The sequence below is a fragment of the Cygnus olor genome, chromosome 26, assembly GCF_009769625.2.
Source record: "Cygnus olor isolate bCygOlo1 chromosome 26, bCygOlo1.pri.v2, whole genome shotgun sequence".
NCBI lineage: Eukaryota > Metazoa > Chordata > Aves > Anseriformes > Anatidae > Cygnus > Cygnus olor.
This window is the reverse complement of record NC_049194.1, coordinates 2,477,774-2,498,087: the sequence shown is the minus strand read 5'-3', so window position 1 is coordinate 2,498,087 and position 20,314 is coordinate 2,477,774. Positions and strand designations below refer to the sequence as shown.

General features: G+C 40.8%; 3 protein-coding genes across 5 annotated transcripts; 2 read left to right on the top strand and 1 right to left on the bottom strand.

The window, feature by feature from the left end:
- Window positions 1-25: 25 nt before the first annotated feature.
- Window positions 26-6,098, bottom strand: CIB3 (calcium and integrin binding family member 3). The gene is made up of 6 exons (XM_040537455.1): window positions 5,028-6,098; window positions 4,663-4,697; window positions 2,822-2,933; window positions 2,305-2,452; window positions 1,291-1,486; window positions 26-797 (listed from the first exon to the last, which is right to left on the bottom strand). Exons 1-6 carry the CDS (start codon window positions 5,076-5,078, stop codon window positions 776-778), a joined length of 564 nt encoding a protein of 187 aa, XP_040393389.1. The 5' UTR covers window positions 5,079-6,098; the 3' UTR covers window positions 26-775.
- Window positions 6,099-6,568: 470 nt separating this feature from the next.
- FAM32A (family with sequence similarity 32 member A) lies at window positions 6,569-8,092 on the top strand. The gene is made up of 4 exons (XM_040537449.1): window positions 6,569-6,727; window positions 6,970-7,108; window positions 7,225-7,278; window positions 7,454-8,092. The coding sequence occupies exons 1-4, from the start codon at window positions 6,651-6,653 to the stop codon at window positions 7,520-7,522; spliced, it is 339 nt and encodes a 112-aa protein (XP_040393383.1). The 5' UTR covers window positions 6,569-6,650; the 3' UTR covers window positions 7,523-8,092.
- A 333-nt stretch (window positions 8,093-8,425) lies between these two features.
- On the top strand, window positions 8,426-18,342 carry AP1M1 (adaptor related protein complex 1 subunit mu 1). Of its 3 annotated transcripts, none has more exons than XM_040537447.1 (12): window positions 8,426-8,579; window positions 9,217-9,373; window positions 9,753-9,820; window positions 10,397-10,527; window positions 11,640-11,787; window positions 12,213-12,339; window positions 12,706-12,848; window positions 13,705-13,776; window positions 14,041-14,199; window positions 15,010-15,135; window positions 15,592-15,667; window positions 16,242-18,342. In XM_040537447.1, exons 1-12 carry the CDS (start codon window positions 8,538-8,540, stop codon window positions 16,262-16,264), a joined length of 1,272 nt encoding a protein of 423 aa, XP_040393381.1. In that variant the 5' UTR covers window positions 8,426-8,537; the 3' UTR covers window positions 16,265-18,342. The 3 variants fall into 3 exon arrangements, with proteins under 3 accessions (XP_040393381.1, XP_040393379.1, XP_040393382.1); XM_040537445.1 differs by having other exon boundaries at window positions 8,505-8,650; XM_040537448.1 differs by lacking the exon at window positions 8,426-8,579 and adding an exon at window positions 8,934-8,953.
- Window positions 18,343-20,314: the final 1,972 nt, after the last annotated feature.

Here is a 20,314-nt window from a genome sequence, read left to right as displayed (position 1 = left end):
CTCTGAAATAGAGAGCACTTCCTGATACCCTTCTCAGAACCGTAATGGACTTCTGATACACACTAGGAGAATACTTTAGCAAATTGCTTCGCTGAACCATTTGTTAAAACTGGTAAAGCTGATCAGAGGTGTTGTTTACACAATTTTGAATTAACTGTGATTTTTCTAAAAGTATTTTCAAAGTAGGTGGCATTCTCAGGACTTCAAAACCTGAGCTGAGTGAGAACTTCTTGCACTCTTTTTAAGGAAAACCAAGTTCTGTAGGCAGCAATATGTTTTCCTAAACTAAAGCTAGATTTGTCTCTCAGGGGAAAAGGAGTAGGTCAGTAGGAAATGGTATGGGGATTTGTGAATGTAGAGTGAGTCTATAATGGTTTTGTTTTTAGTGGATAGTAGGGTATTTTCTTAGGATTTTTTTTAGAAGTTTTTTTTTAGAATTTGATACAAGTTCCTATCTGCTGGTATCTGAAATTAAAAATGAGATTTTTTTTTTCTATGTCACTGTCTAGACCAGACTTGCTCTAGTGGGGGAAGGGGATAGGAATAGACAATTTTAGAAAAACACACACCTTCTGTGAAATTACAGGGAAATTTCAGTGAAGATGGATTGTTCCTTTTAAAGAGGTAAACAAGAGAGAGGTTTCTACGACTGGTTCTGTTTCCAGAAATCATCATCTGTGGTCCTCACATTTATCACTCTCAGGATGGTAGTCTCAAGAGAAACAATAGTTGTTGCAGGTTCAAGAAACACTTCTATCATGAAGTTTTTCTAGGTTCAGATTCGAATGTGAAATGTGCTATTAAAAAAAAAAAACAACAGGAAGCAACGTTAACTTATGTACCAGTGTACTCCATTCAAAGGGATTCACTACAGTTAACGCTAGGATTGTGGTTTAAGTTGGAAACTATTTTGAACACTTGCAAGGAATAGTTACATTAAATAAATGGAAGATTTAGAATGCTGCTTTATATAAGTAATGCATCAGAAACCATGCTTGGACCATGTTACACATCAGCTGAACTAATGTCGTATACTTATCAATGGAGCCTAAGTGCTAATATCAACTTCTACAGTTACTAGGACTTTTAATCGTGTAAAAATACATAGGTTCAAAAAACAATAGTCATATACAAGCCTCTGTGCTTTCTCATGCATCTGGCAGCTCTACTAGAAACTGTTGGGGAAGACCAGTGGTCTGTAATGGCTGAGGAGACAGGAAATGCACATTTTGGAGACTTCTGATAAAAAAAAACAGTAATTTCGTGTTATAAATTAAAAGCAAATATTACCTGAGGAAATCTGGAGCTCGTATTATCATATGCTGAAAGTCTTCCAAAGAAAGCTTGCCATCGTTGTCCAGGTCAGCTTCATAAATCACCTTTTCACATACAAGGCGAACTTCTTCTGGGGTAAGCTCGTTGCGGGTCAGTTTGTTAACAGTTTTCTCTAGATCTGATTTGCATATGTAGTCATCATTGTTAAAATCTGTCAAAGGAAACAAAATGAATTCAATGCAGGAAAGGTCAGTATTTCACATGGCTGACTGCCAAGACTTAATAGGAAGGGTTTAGTTTCCAGGCTGTAATGTATTGATGTAAGCAGAACTTTCAAATGAGATAGGAAGTTACATGTATTTGTATAAAAATTCAAGAAGAACAAAATAAAAATCTCGGTCTCATGTCTTTTTATCATACCTAAGGTAACAATCGTGAATAGTTTAATGGCTAAACGTAGTCTAGCCATAATTAAATCACCCTAGTAAATCAGTACTACTGAATTAAATGGCAGCAACGGGAAGTTAGAGAAGGGGCTGTTCGGTTTTGGTGGGGGTTCACTTTAAGATTTTGCTGAATCACAATATTTTATCTATTTATGTATATAAATTTGCTCTTGGAGAAAACTGCTAGAAGTGTGATCCCCACCTAACCCCAGTCAAAACCACGCTGCAGCTTTATGGGCAACCAAATCCTTTGTGGTGCACTTTTCAAGGCAGTTTCTCAGACAGAAGTATTTATTAAATGTTTATCAGTTCTTGAAAACTGCAGATAAATTCAAGTTGTAAATTTTACAGTAAATCCTAATTCCAGTTAAATAAGAACAGAGACAAGAGGGTATAAAGGATGAGAAGTTTTTGGAGAGAGAATGGGCATACAAATGCAATGCAGAGAAAGGCTGTATTAAAAAAACATCTAATTAGAAAACATTCTGGTGGCAAAATTGATTATTTTACATTCCCATGTGCAGCTACAGGCTTTTCCCAAAGTTTTTTTCTATTGTTATTGTTTTTTGCCTTTGTCACTCACCATAAATTTTAAAAGCATAGTAAGCTTTTAAGTCTCTGGGAGCCATTTCACTCAGCACAGAAAACATGTCCAAAAAATCATCTAAAGTCATATTGCCGTCTCCATCCTCTGAGAAAACCTCAGCTATCCGCTGGCGGAATGGATTGTCCTGGGAAACGGAACAGAGGAGCGAGGGAAGGTCATTTTTACTAGCATTTATTTCAGTGCAGATAAGATACAACTCGAGCAAGATTGTTTTTGTTGTAACCCCTTTTTGGCAGTCAAATACTCCTTTTTCGGCTCTTATGTTCTTGTCTAATTTATCAGGGTTAGACACAGTAGCAGCTGCCTTCAACCTCTGTTCAATTTCAGGGTATTTTCAAGGAATCACTAGAAGCTTCCAGAAGGACTTGACTTCAGTAGCCAAAATTTATTTGTATTTCATCCTCCCAGCAATTAGTACTGAATGAATTATTAAAAAAGGGTAGATTAAACTGAAATGTGTCACTTGATTCTTGTTGTGCTCTTCGGTCTGTACCTTCAGCTCTGGCATGCTGCCAATGAGTTCATAGGGAAGTGTCACGTCTGGTTTATCGGTGTAGTCGAGTGGAACTAGCTGTGGGGCTAGATCTCGGTATCTGTAAAAGAGTCTGAAATAGAAAGAAAGGCTTGTTTAGGGAACAAGTTATTTAGACCTCTGAGATTAATGTGTTTGCCTTTTCCATCTCATTCTTCACACTTTACACACTTTCACATTCTTTACCGGAGGGATGATACCATTCTCTAAATAACATTTATTATGCCCTGTAGTTATTGGTGGAAGAGACAAAATTAAAAAGAACAACATAGTATAACTGGTGAAAAATACAAAGCCTTCATGCTTACAGAAGAAGTACAAAAAAATGCTTACGCAGGTTGGGCAGCCAAGCCACTACATAAGGTGTATCTAAAAAAAGATTTTTCACATACTTTCAGATTCACTTCTACGTTGCCAGCAATGGTATTCAGACACACAGTGTATTTAGAATTTATGTATTTATGTCAACAAGGCACACGACCTTCAACCTGAAGGTCCACTTAATCAGTTTTCAAACACACACAAAAAAATGTTTCAAGGCAAAAGGGATCTGTTTTTCAAGTCCACAATGAATATGACCAAAAATAATGGATTTAAATTGGAGCATGAAAGAATCAGTTTAAATGTCAGAATAAAATCCCAGATGACTAAAGACATAGCCAGGGAAAGACATATCTGGGACCAACTCTAGCAGGTTTTTATTCGCTTCTTTTTATCTCTATTTTTCCATAGAACTGAGGTTTGGAAGACAGAAAACATGCATAGTCATTTGAATGCATTTACTACTTCTTCAGCATGCTATTTGCTTCAGTTCTTTATGCTAAAGGATCCCGTTCATAGCTGTTATCAACAAAACAATAGGGTAGAATTTTAAAAGGGATCCTTATCAATAATAAATGTCTTATTCATGACACAGAGGTTCTGGCATCTATTTACTACATGGAAAGGCAGATAGATTTAGATTTCAGTTATTACGGATTCATTCATATTTTATTTGATATTGAATTCATACATGGATATCAAGGTTCTAAAGAGGGACGTTTGCACAAAATTGTTATTCATGCTCTGTGCTTCAGAGAGATTAGCAAATAATGTCTGATTACCTGTTGAGAGATGCAGGAACTGAATGAACAGTTATTTTTTCTGTTAATACGCCCAATGGTTAGTAAAGACAATGAAACTTCAATGTTATGTATGTTACCATCTGTGTAAATATATATATATTTATGATAGGAGAACAAGTTCAAGTTTTCAGTGAAGACTCTCAGTCTCATATGAACACAATACCAAACCTGTAGATCTTGTGGCCAGAAATGAATGGAGTATTTGATGAGGCCCATGAAGGCTCCGGGAAAAATGCACCTTAGAGTACCACTGCTAATTATTTACATGAAGACATGAAGAAAATGTGAATAAAATTTGACAAAATCATTTATGATTTCATAAAACAGGCTACATGTCCCAGTGAATAACAGTACACTTTGAAGCACTTGACTATAAATGAGGTGAGGGAATGTGGAAGCCAATAGCAAAGTACGCACTAAGGTATACTCTGTTACACTTATTTCTGGCATAGAGACTGGTACCTTAACATAAAATTTAGAATTCTGTCTCAGTTTATGACAGATTACATTGTTTTTGTAAACTAAAAAAAAAAAAAAAAGGTGCATTGTCCAAATGTATCACTTTAATTTTTAACTTTGTATAAATACATTTTTAATTTTTTTTTTTAATATCCTATAAGTAATCTGTTTTGTAGCAATCTTCATATTTTATACATAAAACACACACACAAGACTCACCTCAGAATTTCTTTCCTGGTAAAGAACGTGCAGTCCTATGAAATAAGAAATGACATAATATGTAATGACAGTTTTTAGCATGCATTGGCCCTAACTTTTCCACTACAGTGACTCAAATGGAATTATATTGTAATGTATGTGGCCAAGCACTAATACTCTTTCCTTTTGGCATATAATTTATACTTTATAACCCTTCCTGATGTAAGAATCCAAGCATGTTCCTAAAAACCTTTGCTGTAATTTAATACTCTTTAATACCAAAAAGTAATTTTTAGAGAGACTGCTTTAAAAAAAAAAAAAAAAAACAACACATACTTGCCATTATTCAATATTCTGTCTTAATACCCATTTAGTTTGTTTTGTACCTGATATGCATCCAGTTGCTCTTGAGTGAAAATGGTTTGCTTGTTGCCCATTTCTGGCTCTGACTGCTGAGTCTTGTCCCATCATTCTTTCCTCAAAGTCACCTTTATAGCTGGTCTGGATATTCAGATATTAAAAGCTACAACAATGAGGTTCAGGTAAAGCAGAGGATCAAGTAACCAGCTTCCCTATTCCACAGGCTGCAGAGAGTCATAATAGGAGCATTTCATCGAATCTCTAGTCTGACTACTCAAGGCTCTTATCCAGCATTACTCACCTGTCTCCTGTGTGCATAATAAAGACTCACGTTACAGTATTTAGCCAAACAACTAATAGCTTCTTGTTTGTGTCTTTGGAGCAGCAAGCAGACTTCATGGACTGTACATTTTCATTCCTTCATATGGTAAATTAACTGAAAAGTGTTAGCAATGTCCTTCTTTAAGAATGAACACCAAATGCTAAAAACTAGTGATAGTAACCTCTTGTCCTTTTTGTCTCACTTTTCTCTATAATATGCATTGTGCACTGTCCACTAATGTTAATGGTAGTTTGCTCTTGAGGTAGTATCTATGAAGCCCTCTCAGTCTCTTTATTCCCCCATTATCTATTAATACACATTATCACTGGTTAGTGGCTATTAATGTAACATAAATGCATGTAAGTACATATATGTTTTTTACACTGAAAATACATGTGAATATGCTGGTTATACATAAAAACAGAAATGTGCTGGTAAAGGCTATATGAAACATGAAACACAAGGGCAGAGTGAGGACCTGACAGCACTACTACGGCCTGTGGTGGGCTGCCTGATTTATTGCCCTCAGGCAGGCTGTAACATCTTCATTTCTTGGTCCTTCATACTGTCTGTCCAGGAGGTATGTCTGGTGTCTGAAATTTTGGTGGCCAAATCTACTCCCTGCTGTGAAGATATGACAGCCTTGCTTAAAATAAGCGTAGATCTGAGAATCATTAACGTTGGAAAAGACTTCCACGATCATCTGGTCCAACCGTCCCCCTACCACCAATGTCACCCACTAAACCATGTCCCTAAGCACCAGGTCCAACCCTTCCTTGAACACCCCCAGGGACAGTGACTGCACCACCTCCCTGGGCAACCCGTTCCAATACCCAACTGCTCTTTCTGAGAAGAAATTTCTCCTAATTTCCAACCTAAACCTCCCCTGGCGCAACTTGAGGCCATTCCCTCTAGTCCTATCACTAGTTATCTGTGAGAAGAGGCCGACCCCCAGCTCCTCACACCTTCCTTCCAGGTAGTTGCAGAGAGCAATGAGGTCTCCCCTGAGCTTCCTCTTCTCCAGACCAAACACCCCCAGCTCCCTCAGCCGCTCCTCACAGGACTTGCGTCCCAGACCCTTCACCAGCTTCGTAGCCCTGCTCTGACTTCAAACTCTTCAAAAGACGCCTCATACTGGGACTGTTCGGTGCGGAGCGGGGTGTGTGGGGAGGGGACAGCGCTTTGGGTCGGGCACTTGGCCCTGCCGGGCTCCCGGGGCCGTCCTCTCAGGGCCCGCCCGGTGCTGCCGGTTTCTTCCCTCACAGGGAAAAAAGGAAAGCAAAAAAACCAGGACCGTTCTCGCCGCCAGGGGGCGGGTGGAGCGGCCATGGCGGACTACGAGGCGGTGCAGCGCGGACCGCTGCGGCTCAAGGGCAGCGGAGCCGGGCTGGGGGCCGGCAAACGGTGAGGGGACGGCGGCGGGGGGGAACCGGCGAGGGGCTGGGGACCCGGGGCCGGGCGCTGGGGACCCGGGGCCGGGCGCTGGGGACCGGGGCCGGGCGCTGGGGACCCGGAGCCGGGCGCTGGGGACCCGGGGCCGGGCGCTGGGGACCGGGGCTGGGCGCTGGGGAACCGGCGAGGGGCTGGGGACCCGGGGCCGGGCGCTGGGGACCCGGGGCCGGGCGCTGACTGCCCGCTATCTTCAGGAAGAAGAAGAAGGCAAAGGACAAGGCCCAGATCCTGGAGCAGATCGTGAGCAGCAAGAAGCAGGAGGAGGAGAAGAAGCGCGGCCTGGACAAGCGGACCCCGGCCCAGGTGGCCTATGAGAAGATGCAGGAGAAGCGGGTAGGGACAGACCCTTCCTCTGGGCTCGGGGAGCGTTAAAAGCCCCAAAGGCTCCCTCAGATGCAGCCTCTGAGGGGCTACTGCGAGTAACCAGCCTTTCTTGTGTCTTCTTCCAGCAAATGGAGAGGATCCTGAAGAAAGCGTCTAAAACCCACAAGCAGAGAGTTGAGGTGAGCAGAATTATCCTGATTTATTCATACTCGCGTGTATTTACCAGCACACAGGCTTGCTGGCTGGAGGAGCTCTTTTTCTGTGAAACACAAAAGCTGTGGGAAGGCCATCTTGTAGTTCAACAGCGGTGATGTCTGCGTCATGTGTTGAATGTTTTGTTTTCTCATCCCCTAGGACTTCAACAGGCACCTGGATACTCTGACTGAGCATTACGACATTCCGAAAGTCAGCTGGACCAAGTGAATGGACTGCTTTTCGAGGCTTTGCATCAGGAGTTCTGTTTGTATTGAACGGGGTTGCCATGTAAATCGGTGTATTCTTGATATTGAGTATTTAATATATCTTCTGAACATTTATGACCTTGTGCTGTCTTATTTAATTGTTTTTTAAAATCAAATATTCAACAAAATCTCTTGGCTAGTGAACACTGGTTTATAGAGTTGCAGAGAGCTGTTTTTTTTAGTGCTCAAAGTCAGATTAAGGCCAAAGTCAATTGCTTTGCGCTAACTGGGAAATGTTTTTTTATTTGTTCAATACTAACAGTTCACCTTTTTAGAAGTGAAGAGTCAGCTTTTCATGTAAGGTATAGGACTTGGATAATTTCTATCTATGCATACCGGGGAGGAGGGGTGTGTGCTGTGTTCTAAGATTTTCTTGTAACTTTACCTTTGATGTAACTTCTTATTAAAATACTGCTTTCATCCTTCATTTTGGTGCTGACTTCCCAATGAAATGAGGGGCAGTGCACTGTTGAGGAGGCAGTGCACATGGAGGAGATCATTTTATGTGGATTAAACATAACAACCTAAATCATATCCTTTGTATTTGTATTTACTGCTATGCTAAGTGCTCCTGTGGAGTTCTTTGTGCTGTTTTTGAAGTGCTTGCCTGCGTTTACAGTTGTTACTCTGAGGGGTGATGTGACTGATGTGTATTTACACACTCCAAACCCTCCCGTTCTTCATCCCGAGTGTTTTTCCTCTTCTATCGCTGATCCAACCCCGGGCTCCCCCCTCAGCCTGCCCGAGCGCCCCCTCTGCGGGCTGCGGCTCCGTTTCACGGTGGGGTGGAAACCCAGGGCCCGCCGGACTATGTAACAGCCCCGTCGCGGTGTTCTTCCGCTGTTCCGACGGAGCCGCGCGCGGATCCCTCCGCGCCGCCGGGCCTCGTTTCGCCGCTCCCCGCCGGAAGTGCCGACGCCGGAAGCGGAAGTGGCTGTGGCCGTGGCCGGGGGCACGGCGGCCCGGGCTGCGGCGCGATGTCGGCCAGCGCCGTCTACGTGCTGGACCTGAAGGGGAAGGTGAGGCCGGGCTGCGGCCGCCCCCCGCCCCGGGGGCTCCCCTCGGCCCCGGAATGCCGCTGAGGGGCCGCGTAAGCTCTGGGCCCGGTGCGGTGGGGCTGCCCCGGCCTCTCCGGGGCGTGCGGCAGCCGCTTGCCCCTTCCCGGGGCCTCTCTGCTGGCACCCCCGGTTTGATCCGGCGCTGGGGGGTCGCGCTGTGACAGGGGAGCCGTGGCCTGTGTCTGCCCTTCGCAGTTACAGCTGCTGGGAGCAGCAGGGCTCTTGGGCATCCCGCCTCGGGTAATTAATCTCCGCTGTAATTGACGGCGGTTTGTCCCAGAAGAGTTGGTGTTTTCCCGTCTTAAAAGTTGTTGTTAGCGTGTGTGCAGCCATAGGTGAGGAGTAACTCCAGAAAATAGCACTGCGCAACTTCGGGATGAAAGATTAGGATTTGCATTCTAGCCAGCAAACTGTTTTGCTGTTGCGGTTTGCATTTGTAGTGTGCAGAGAGTGTGCTAATGCTTGGTGGGTTTTTTTGTTTGTTTTGGTTTGGTTTTTATGTTACTTAGAAGCATTTTAAATATCTCATGTGTTGGTCTTGCATGGTAACATTGAGTCTTGAAAGACAAAGTGTAAGGAGTTTGATATCATTTTGTAGGTTCTCATCTGTCGAAATTACCGTGGGGATGTGGACATGTCAGAGGTGGAGCATTTTATGCCAATCCTTATGGAAAAGGAAGAAGAGGGGACGCTTTCTCCTATCCTAGCCCACGGAGGAGTTCGTTTTATGTGGATTAAACATAACAACCTATATCGTATCCTTTCTATTGTGAATAGCTTGCATTTACTGATATGCCAAGTGCTGCTGTTTTACTTTCATTGTTTGTGTCCAAATGCAAAGCTGGAGAATGGGTGGAGGGGCATAAGGAGGCTGATACTAAATTAAGTGGTCTTATGCATGACGTACTGTAACGTGCACCAGCGGCATAGTGCACAGAGAAGTGTTTATGTTAATTTTACTTTAACAAATTATTTTCTGAAGGTTTATCTTTACCTCTCATTAGGCCAGATGCACTGCTGATTAACTCTTAGTGTTTTGGCCAACTGCAATTGTCTAGAGGCTTTTAAAAACGCACTCATTAAACTTTTTTAAATAGTAACTTTGAATGTACGTTCCTGAACGTCCTTTATCAGTTGTTGCGACTTCTAAGAAGAATGCTTGTGTATCACTGGTGTTTTCATTTTTATATAAAGTAGTTCAGGTGAGTAGAAAATCTCAAAAGTAACCTCCATCTTTTTTTTTCAGTGTAGCCTAAAGCTGATCTAAACAAAGCATATAGGGATTTCCCTTTTTTTTTTTGTTTAAAGAATTCTTTGGGTATTTTGATTTTATATTTGGTTATTTTGTAGAAATGTCTTCCCAACGCTAGTAGTGGAATTGATATTCCCTAGCTGAGTAGGCGAAGGATGTGACACGTTGCTGTAAGTAGTTGCACAAGACCTGCGAACACAGAATAAAACTGAACTTGATGCAGGAGTGGTGACATGTCATGTATAGAATCTGTTTGGTTCGTCCGTGCCTGGCATGAAGCATATCTTCCCCAGAATAAATTTTTTTTATAAGAGTTAAGTTGCTTCTAGGATTCTGTAGCTCTCATTTAATTGAGGTGGGTTTTCCTGAGGCTAATCTTCTAAACAGAACGGTGTTTGTGAATTCCGGGCTTTGATTTGGGGCTATTTTGAAAACTATTTTAGTTGTAAGAATACATTCATGTGCTGTAGCTCCTCGGCTAATGTTCTCCATTTTCCCCTCCCTCTTTTTGTCGTTGTTCTCTCAGGTTTTTTCTGAATATTTCAAGGAGTTGGAAGAAGAGAGCATTAGGGATAATTTTGTTATTATTTATGAGTTGTTAGATGAGCTTATGGATTTTGGTTACCCGCAAACCACTGATAGTAAAATTTTACAAGAGTAAGTATATGTTTGCGTTGCTTACAGTAGCAAAGTCCTCGGGAAAGTTTTAAGTATTCTTCTGTATGCAAACAAATGTTCCGGCTTACTCCAGTTATCAGAATATTTAATACTTGGTAAAATGTAACCGTGTAGTATCCAAGGGGTAGGGCTTAAAGGGTTATGGTAAATGGGGCTACATCAGGCTGGTGACCGTCACCAGTGGGGTCCCCCAGGGCTCCGTTTTAGGGCCGTTTCTCTTCAACGTTTTCATAAAGAATTTGGATGTAGGACTGGAAGGTGTTTAGAGTAAATTTGCTGATGATACTAAACCGAGAGGAGCTGTTGACTGTTGAGGGTGGAAAGGCCTTGCAGAGAGGTGTGGACGGATTGGAGGCTGAATATGAGCCAGCAGTGTGCCCTGGCAGCCAGGAGGGGCAACCCTATGCTGGGGTGCATCGAGCACGGCATTGCTAGTTGGTCACGGGAAGTGATTGTCCCGCTCTGCTCTGCGCTGGTGCGGCCTCACCTCGAGCACTGGGTGCAGTTCTGGGCACCATGGCACAAAAAGGACGTGAACCTGTTGGAGAGTGTCCAGAGAAGGGCAACGAGATGGTGAAGGGCCTAGAGGGGAAGATTTACAAGGAGTGGATGAGGTCACTTGGCCCGTTCAGCCTGGAAAAAAGGAGGCTGAGGGGAGACCTCATCACGGCCTGCAGCCCCCTCACGAAGGGGGAGTGGAGGGGCAGGCACCGATCTATTCTCTGTCGTGACCAGTGATAAGACCCGAGGGAATGGGGTCAAGCTGTGACAGGGGAGGTTCAGGCTGGGTATCAGGAAGAGGTTCTTCACTGAGAGGGTTGTCGCGCACTGGAACAGGCTCCCCAGGGACGTAGTCACGGCACCAAGTCTGTCAGTTTAAGAAGCATTTGGGCTATGTTCTCAGTCATAGGTCTGAATTTTTGGGTAGACCTGTGTGGAGCCAGGAGTTGGACTCGATGATCCTTGTGGGTCCCTTCCAGCTCGGGATATTCTATGAACTTCTGTTTATTGCTGATGTGAGTCTGACAGTGAAGGTGCTTCAAACATCGCAAAATATAATTTGTTTTCCCCCCCATTATGTGGTTGTAAAGGTACATCACTCAGGAAGGTCACAAACTTGAAACTGGAGCTCCACGTCCACCCGCCACTGTTACAAATGCTGTTTCGTGGAGGTCAGAAGGGATAAAATATAGGAAGAATGAAGTGTTCCTAGATGTTATAGAGTCTGTTAACCTTTTGGTGAGTACCTTCTACTTGAACTTTTAATGAAAACTTAATAGGAAGTCTTGAAAAGAGCTTATTGTCTGAAAAACCTACAAGGCTATGATAAAAAAAAAAAAATCAGCCTAACTGTGGTTGGTGCACTGTGATGCTCAAAACAATTTGTCTGTCATGAAGACTGAGTATATCTAAGGACATTGAATAGACCAATAATGCTTTACTTGGATACGTGCTCTATGCCCGACAATTCCAAAGTTAATTTCTGCCATGTCCTTTCCTCCTCCTTCAGTCTTTCCCCATCTTGTCCCTCATGAATTATACTCAACTGGATTGATTTCTCAGGAGAAAGACGTAAAAGAAAATGTGGGGCGTGAGGATGGGGTGGGAGTATTGGTCAATGTAATGTCAGGGCAATCTTACGTTTTTTTTTCTTTGCTGTTCAGGTCAGTGCCAATGGAAATGTGTTGCGGAGTGAGATAGTTGGATCCATCAAAATGCGAGTCTTTCTTTCAGGAATGCCAGAGCTCCGCCTTGGTTTAAATGACAAAGTTCTCTTTGATAATACAGGCCGTGAGTATTTCAGTGATGGCTTGGTAATCACTAAGGCTGTTCTCTGAAACCTTAGGTTTTGGGATGCTTGAAGTTGAGGTGAAAGGATTTGTTCTAAGGTGATGGAAATATTTTTTTTATCAGAAAACCACATTAGGTTTTGCATGCTAGTACCAGGAAAAGATGGAATACCACTGAAGATGGTAACCATCTGGGCTTCCTTTTCTCTTTTCATTGGGAGTTCCATAGTCCTAAAAAACTACAGCAGGCTAAACCAAGGTGGGGGAGACAGCAGCAGGCAACTGCTTTGCTGTGTAACTGGCTGTGATGAGGCTTCAGATATAACATGAGCAGCAACTTGAAATTTTGGGGTGTGTTTTCTGATAGGTGGCAAAAGTAAATCCGTAGAACTGGAAGATGTGAAGTTTCACCAGTGTGTTCGTCTCTCGCGCTTTGAAAACGACAGGACGATTTCTTTCATTCCGCCTGATGGAGAGTTTGAACTCATGTCTTATCGTCTTAATACCCACGTAAGCCTGGATGTTTGGGTCTGGACTAGAGCAATTTTTTAGATGAGAATAATTTAGACTGTAGGTGAAGTTGCTAATGGCTTTCCCTTAATTTTTTTTCTTTTAAGTATGGGCAGCATTGTGAAGTCAAACATTAATAGCAAAACTTCGTGCTTGCTCTTTTTGGAGGAAGTAAGAATGAGTTTAGAAATAACTTGGCAGCAAGTCTCTATCTTTTCAACTACTGTTGAAACTGCTCCCAAAACACCGTTTGGGTGATTCTTTTTTTTTTTAGGCTAACCATATGATGAAATGATAGTGTGGCAATTCTTTGTGCTTGACAACATCAGTATAGAGTATGTTAGCCACAATGATAAAGATAGCTTTCCTTTGGGAAAAGGAAAAGCTCAGTATAGAGGAGGTCTATAATTTGCAACGATGACGGGAGACAATAAATTAAAAGTCCTTAAGTTTTCACATGAATTTAGTTGGCTTTTTTCCTTCCTTTTAAGGGATGATAGTTCTGAATTAGAGTTGTTTTTAGGGATTGTCATTGTTTAATGTCTTAAAAAAAAAAAAAGCTACAGGAAAAAACACCCACATACATTCCAAAATATTTGATAACTGAAGATGTTCGGAACTAATCAGAGAATGCCTTTTTTTTTTTTCCTTAAGCCTGTCATTTTTGCAAGTTTGGTTTTATGTCAATTCTTGCTTATTTGTATAATTACTTCCCAAAAAACACCTGTTGCTTCAAACCCCCACAATCTTCGTTTTTCTGTGGGATTCAGGTGTTGAGTGTAATTTTATGTGGAAATGATATTTTTGTGACCATGTCGAAGTAAAACCTACAGCTGTTGAATGTTTTTCTGATCAGGTAAAACCACTTATCTGGATTGAGTCCGTGATTGAAAAACATTCCCACAGCCGCATCGAGTACATGATCAAGGTCAGAAGTTCTAAAATAATTATGGCTACTTTTAGTCTTGTCTCTCATTTGTTTTCAGTGCTTGGCCAGCAGTGCATGTATTTTTGTACAAACATCTAACATTTCTGTGGGACTTGCATCTTTTCTGAGAAGTTCATTTGTTCTCTGTTGCAGTGCTTTCTCAGTAGATTGGGGTGGAGGGGAATTGTGTGTCTCAAAGCTCTCTGAACTTGCTCACACAATGGAAATATTTAGAGACTGGCTTTTCTACCTTTCCTTCTTTAGGCGAAAAGTCAATTTAAGCGTAGATCAACTGCCAACAATGTAGAAATTCACATTCCAGTACCAAATGATGCAGACTCGCCAAAGTTTAAAACCACTGTTGGAAGTGTCAAATGGGTTCCAGAGAATAGTGAAATTGTCTGGTCCATTAAATCTTTTCCAGTAAGTATTATTTTTAGTCTTATCACCCAATAGTACAATAATTCCTTAAAGGTAACATTTTACGAGTGTTCAGACTCAGCCTAAAGCAAATTTTAGCAGTATTGGACAAGTAGTACTGGCCTCTTCTTCCTCATGTGAAAGATTGGAGCTTGCGAAAACACAGAATAAAATAGAATAAAATAGAATAGTTCAGTTGGAAGGGACCTTTGAAGATATCTAGTCCAAATTCCTGGTCTGTTCAGGGCTAAGCAAAAGTTGAAGTGTGTTAATGAGAGCATTATCCAAATGCCTCAAACATTGACAGGTGTTGAGCATCAACCACCTCTGCAGGAAGCCTGTTCTAGTGTTCGACCACCTTCACTGTAAAGAAATTTTTCTTTTATGAGATTAAACAAATCTTTTTAGCTGGGATAAATTTTCAGAACTATTTAGAGAGTAGGTTTCTGGGCAATACCTGCGGATGGTGTAATCCCTTGGCCTAGATGTAGCAGCAGCTGTTTTAGTTTGTCAGACTGTGCTTCTTGGGTGGTGCCATGAGCATTACAGCTATCTCACCATTTAATCAGAATAGTCAGAAAGAAAACTTACGTTTTCTTTGAGAGTGAAACTGGAAGAAAATGAATTGTGCCTCAGGCTGGTGTTAAATTGATCTGCATTTAAAAACAAGTGCTTACTTCTAAGCTCTAGAGAGGATCCGAAATGGTTAGTGGAATTCAACAATTTGATAACTGCGTACAGAAAACAACTTGTACTCTTGGAAGCTCTTCTGTTTGTTTCAAGAAAAAAAAACACGTCTTCTTTTTTGGTAAGGGTGGAAAAGAATATCTGATGAGAGCTCACTTTGGACTTCCAAGTGTTGAAGCTGAAGATAAGGAAGGAAAACCTCCCATTAGTGTCAAATTTGAGATTCCATATTTCACCACTTCGGGAATCCAGGTTAGTAGATGAAAATAGAAATACTGGTAAAGCTTGTGCTGGGCTTTTAACACAAAAATTGTTGTTCAGCCTTGTAGCGTTGTCTGCCTTGTCCTTAGGGCTCCTGACTTACCTCCTTTGTTCTGTGTTTCGTTTGCTGTGCATACAGCTCCTTGCACCTCACATTAAAGTACCACGACTCCTTGTTTATTAGTATGACAAGTCTGGATTTCCCCTACTTTAGGGGAACCTCTTAATGAGAATAATCAGAGAACCGGCTGCATTATTTCAAATGGAAAGCATGCTGTTAACGCAAGTGTCAGGAGTTTATATTTACATCTGAAAGTTTTGCTTTTCTAGACGGTTTCTGTCATCCATAAAACACACCTTTGGGGTAGTAGTGATGGTCAATTTATTTTTTTTCTAAACACTGCTTGGCCGACATGGAAGACTAACGTAGCACATCCTTCTTTCCAGGTTCGCTACTTAAAGATAATTGAGAAGAGCGGCTATCAGGCTCTCCCGTGGGTTCGTTACATTACCCAGAATGGAGGTAAATTGGAAAGCAATGGACTGTAGACATCTCCGTCCTGCATATTTTGTTTCTCCAGGATATACCTACAAATTGAAATACAAAAACAGTTTGCTCATATTCTTTGATGTTAAACTGTACAGTATAATGCATTACGTTCATGTTTGCTGCTTTTTCTAGTCACTTTTTTATTGCTGCCTAAATGAAAAACTCAATAGGATAGCGCAGTAGTGCTGTTCACTGAATCCGAGCTTAATTACCAAATACTTGAATTTTGGGGGAATGTAAGTTAGGAAATGTCTCATACATATCATTTTGCCAGCTTTGGGATGAATAAATACTGTATACTAAAAGCTACTAGATCTGTTAAACAAAAAAACCACTTCCACTTCTTTTTTTTTTTGTTGACTTTTTCTGGCTTGGAAGCTTGTAATCACCTTAATTGTTTTAAAGTCCATTTTTGTGCTTACTTTACACGAAGATCTGTCTTTTTCTGATTTTCTGTATCTCTTCATCCCAATTTACTGATCTGCTGTACTGCCTTTAGTGAAAGACAATGTACTAAATCTGACTTTGTTTTTTCTTCCCTTTACAGACTACCAGCTTCGAACACAGTAAAACACCTTCCAAGCACCACAGATGACAAAACTTCAGGCCTAGAATTTGTTCGCAGAAGCTTCTGTGGTACTGAGCGCTGTGAATGTTCTTGCCAAGGGTCTTGTTTCTGCAAACTTGGATTGGGCAGGATTGAAAATTTACTGTTTTCAGTAATGTGTTTGAGCATTTGAACCATTAGTATTGATTGTGTGAATATTTATTTCATTCTTAGAACATGCTGATCTTGCTGCTAAATGCTAATTACATTAGGAGTAGCCGTTACCGTGAAGAGCCAGGAATACAGAATGAACCTTGAGAATGTCTTGTCAATGCCTTGTCCATTATATTCACAGAGTTTCTAGTATTCATATTTTAGGATCTTTAAAGTCATTGGTAGTGTTATCCTGCAGATTAGGTAGACAATTGTGCAATTACATGACTGCTGAACAGTTAGTTGTATTTAGCCCGAGGTATTTATTCTTTTTTCTGGGCATATGGGTGCCTTAACTCATTCAGAGCTCTGTTAACTTATAAAATTTTACGAAATACGAGTTAAAACTATCAGGAGTCCAAAAATACTATTTGCTCGTTTTGCATGGTTTCAAATCAATTCGTCTGACAGAACAACTTCAAGTTGTGGGTTTGTATACAAATAAGTAGGTGTGTTAACTGAGAACAAGAGATTGTGGAAAATGTCTATGGGAACATCTCTGTGGAAGCATGATTACTATTTGATGTTAGTTGGGACGCACACTGGAGAGTTTCAACCCTGTGATACTCCTTGGGTATGAAAACCCTATGCCAATTAACTAGTATTTGCTTTTTCTTTATTCATAAATCAAATTCAAAACTGTAAAGTGTGAGACCTTTTTTTTAAAAAAAAAAAAAGGGAAAAGAAGATTAAAGCAATTTTGCAGGTGATGAAATCTTGTAGGAAGATTTTTTTTTTTAATAATTTTGTAGCTAGTATTCACTTTCACCTCCCCCAGACAATGATATACTCCAGCCTATTCCTGATGATTGTTTACAGAGAGGCTGATGAAAATACTGCTACCATTCTTCAGGCTTGCCTTTTTGTTTATTTAGGGCAAATACTTCCCTTTTTGCTAGAGCTTGCTAGAATTGCTTAACTTTATTTGCTCTAAAGGGGATGCTTTCTTTCTCAGTCTCCATTTGTAAGTAACTTATAACTTCCTGGCAGAATGGACAACAGATGAGAATGTTATACTTAAAGGTATTATTTTTTTTACATGCTGTTTCATTTTTCTGAGAAGCTAAGGTTGGCATGGGTGTACATAGTTATTTTGATTTCAGAAAAAAATTGACAGCTATCAGTATTTTCTTTAAACAATTTTTATAATGGTTTGGTTAGAATTTAGTACTCCAGACAGATGCTAAATTTAAACCATCAAAAGTTAAACATGTGTGCACGAATGTGATGTATACACTGTGTGCAAGGTTCTCCACACTACTTTCTTGACAGTTCATGACTCTCCCACAAGATTGAAAAGTATTTCAGTCATAGTCCCCGCTAAATCCTTGTAGGTTATATATCTCTGTATACAGTTTATATTATTAGTTTAAGAAAAACAACTAAATTCCCCTGAGATGCAGCTGCTGTAATCTTATAGAAAGAGCAGTCTCAGAAGAGCCTGACATCTGAAGGTATCTAGGCAGTAACAAGACAGGTAGCCGGTTAGGCAAAGATAGGTGCGGACGTGTATTTTCTGGAGTAAGATTACTGTATTTGTCACCCATCAAACTTGACATCAAAACAAATTAAATGATCTTGTTCAAGATACTGGTTCCACTACTCACTTTTGTTTGAACAACTGAGCTTATGACTGGACTAAACATTTTATATTAAAACCATAACTGGTTGACCAATCACTTTACCTGGTGACTATTCTTCAAATTGTTAATTATTTGCCTGTGAAATGTGACTCTTAAAAGCTTCATTTGTTTTCATGTTGAAGGTTATGTCTTACAGACCAGAACCATGTTTTTCTTGTATTTTGTAGCAACTTGAGTCTGCTTTGATGATGGGGCATCAGTCCTACTTGTCCACAAGTAATAAAGAGCAAAAATTCCTCTTTGAATCAATTGCATCGCAGTCTTTTTTTACCTTTGATCTACAGCAGGATGTAGCTTCTAATCCTAGTGTACCTTCAATTATTCTAATATGAGACCAGAGTAAGTGGAACTGAGCTTCACAAAAGCTGAAAGTATTTTTGTTCCTGATTTGTTTACTAAAAAGTGGAAAAAATCTTTGTGGTGGTGTTCTGTGCAAAATTTGTACACCATTAAAAAAAAAAAAAGCTCTTAATTCACTCATTGAGATGTAGGGTCCCAGCATACTTACGCAGGCATAAAGACAGAAATAGAGATGTGGTATTATTCTAGCACTAGGTTTTGTTCAAGGAGTATCTTTAGTTTGTAAGTTTTGTTCTTAGAGCAACTGCTAATTTTTTTTTTAATCTTGGTGGCTTCTGCACTCTGCCTAATGTGGGGAAAATGTAAATTTAATGGTCTGCCAGTGTTACACATAACTGCCCGATATAAAATACTTTGTGAAGAAAATTTGCATAATTCAAATAAGCAGTAAGGTATCTGGTCTGTATTTTCAGCTCAGTGTGGTTTCATAGCTGTCTCTGTTACATGGAATTTGAAACATCGAAAGGCTCAATTTCTTAAGTGGCTCTGAAAACACGCCTGTTCCTAATACCAAGCCAGCAATGTTCAAATATTCTCCACAGTCTTGGTTTTCTAATACACAGTGAAGCAGGGTATTTTTTTCCCCTCAGTGAGCTTAATTGTTTTCCCTGCTCTATGCTTAACACAGGCTTGCTCAGAATATTTCAAGAGCAGAAAACGTTGCCCTCCATCCCTAAGGTATGCAAAACTGCAATCTCATCTAACCATTAGTTAATAAATATTTAGCTGTGCATCAAGGTGTGTCAGCGACACTGCTCCACTGGATTAAATAGGTAGTTTACTTCCTGTAGTGGCACGTGTGTGTATCTGATGTCTTGGCTTTCTCAGAATGGAAGATTGCAACAACCAGCTATGGTTTGGTGGTTTTTTTCTTTTCCCCCTACCCCTCCATGGCCAGTTCTGCCAGTAGATGGCGTTCTGAGCACGATTCATGTTCTTAGGACATAATTTCCCATTAACTGTCAAAAATAGACACATACTGAACAGTATGTACTCATGTATGTTTTGGTTTGGAAGGTACAGCTATTTTATTGCCTCTTGGTTCGCTATAAAAAAAAAATACTAAAATTTCTTAGGCCTATTCAGTATGGTGGTTCTCTTTTTTTCTTTTTGGAAGTTCAGTAACTTCAATTGCATTTGACGGTTTTCTCTTAACATTCTTATTTCTTTCTGTTGTTCTCATGTGCCTGACAATAGTAATTCTGCTACACCTAGTAGAGGGCATCAGCACAAAGGGAAGGGATGAGCCACTGCAGTGCTACGGAAGTAACTACTTGGAGTTGTATGGCAGTGTTATGGGACTTCAAGACGTTGCTGCTGCACAACCCCAGCTAGTTGAGCAGGACAGTACGGTGGTGTGAGGCTGTGCCTCCAGACTGCTCACAGAACCCAGACTCAGCAGGTGCTCTGAAAGCTCCTCAACGTAAGAGGAGTACCTTTTTTCACTTGATTACCCCAGTTTTTTGTCATAATGAGAGAAACTGAACCTATGTCCCAAACAAATAATACAGATGCATTGGAAAAGCTTCATTCCCCATCAGTATTCCAGGTCGGGTGGGTCTTTCGCTGTTTTTCTCTTGTGTGTTGATACTCTTCCTTCCTTATTGCCATCCCTTAATGACTGTGTACTGTTGGACTGCTTATATGTGCTTCCTGACTGCACATATCTGAGCTGGCTCTGTCAATAAAACATTCTTACGCATAAAGAGAGACAATGAGGCTTTATCCATAGTGGATTTGTCTTTGGCTAAGAGATTGCACCTGTTTATTTCTGACTTCATATTCTTTGACAAGAAATGGGCTAAACCTTGGCACCTCTGTCTTTATTGTGTGCCAAATGCAGCATGTTGCAATTCT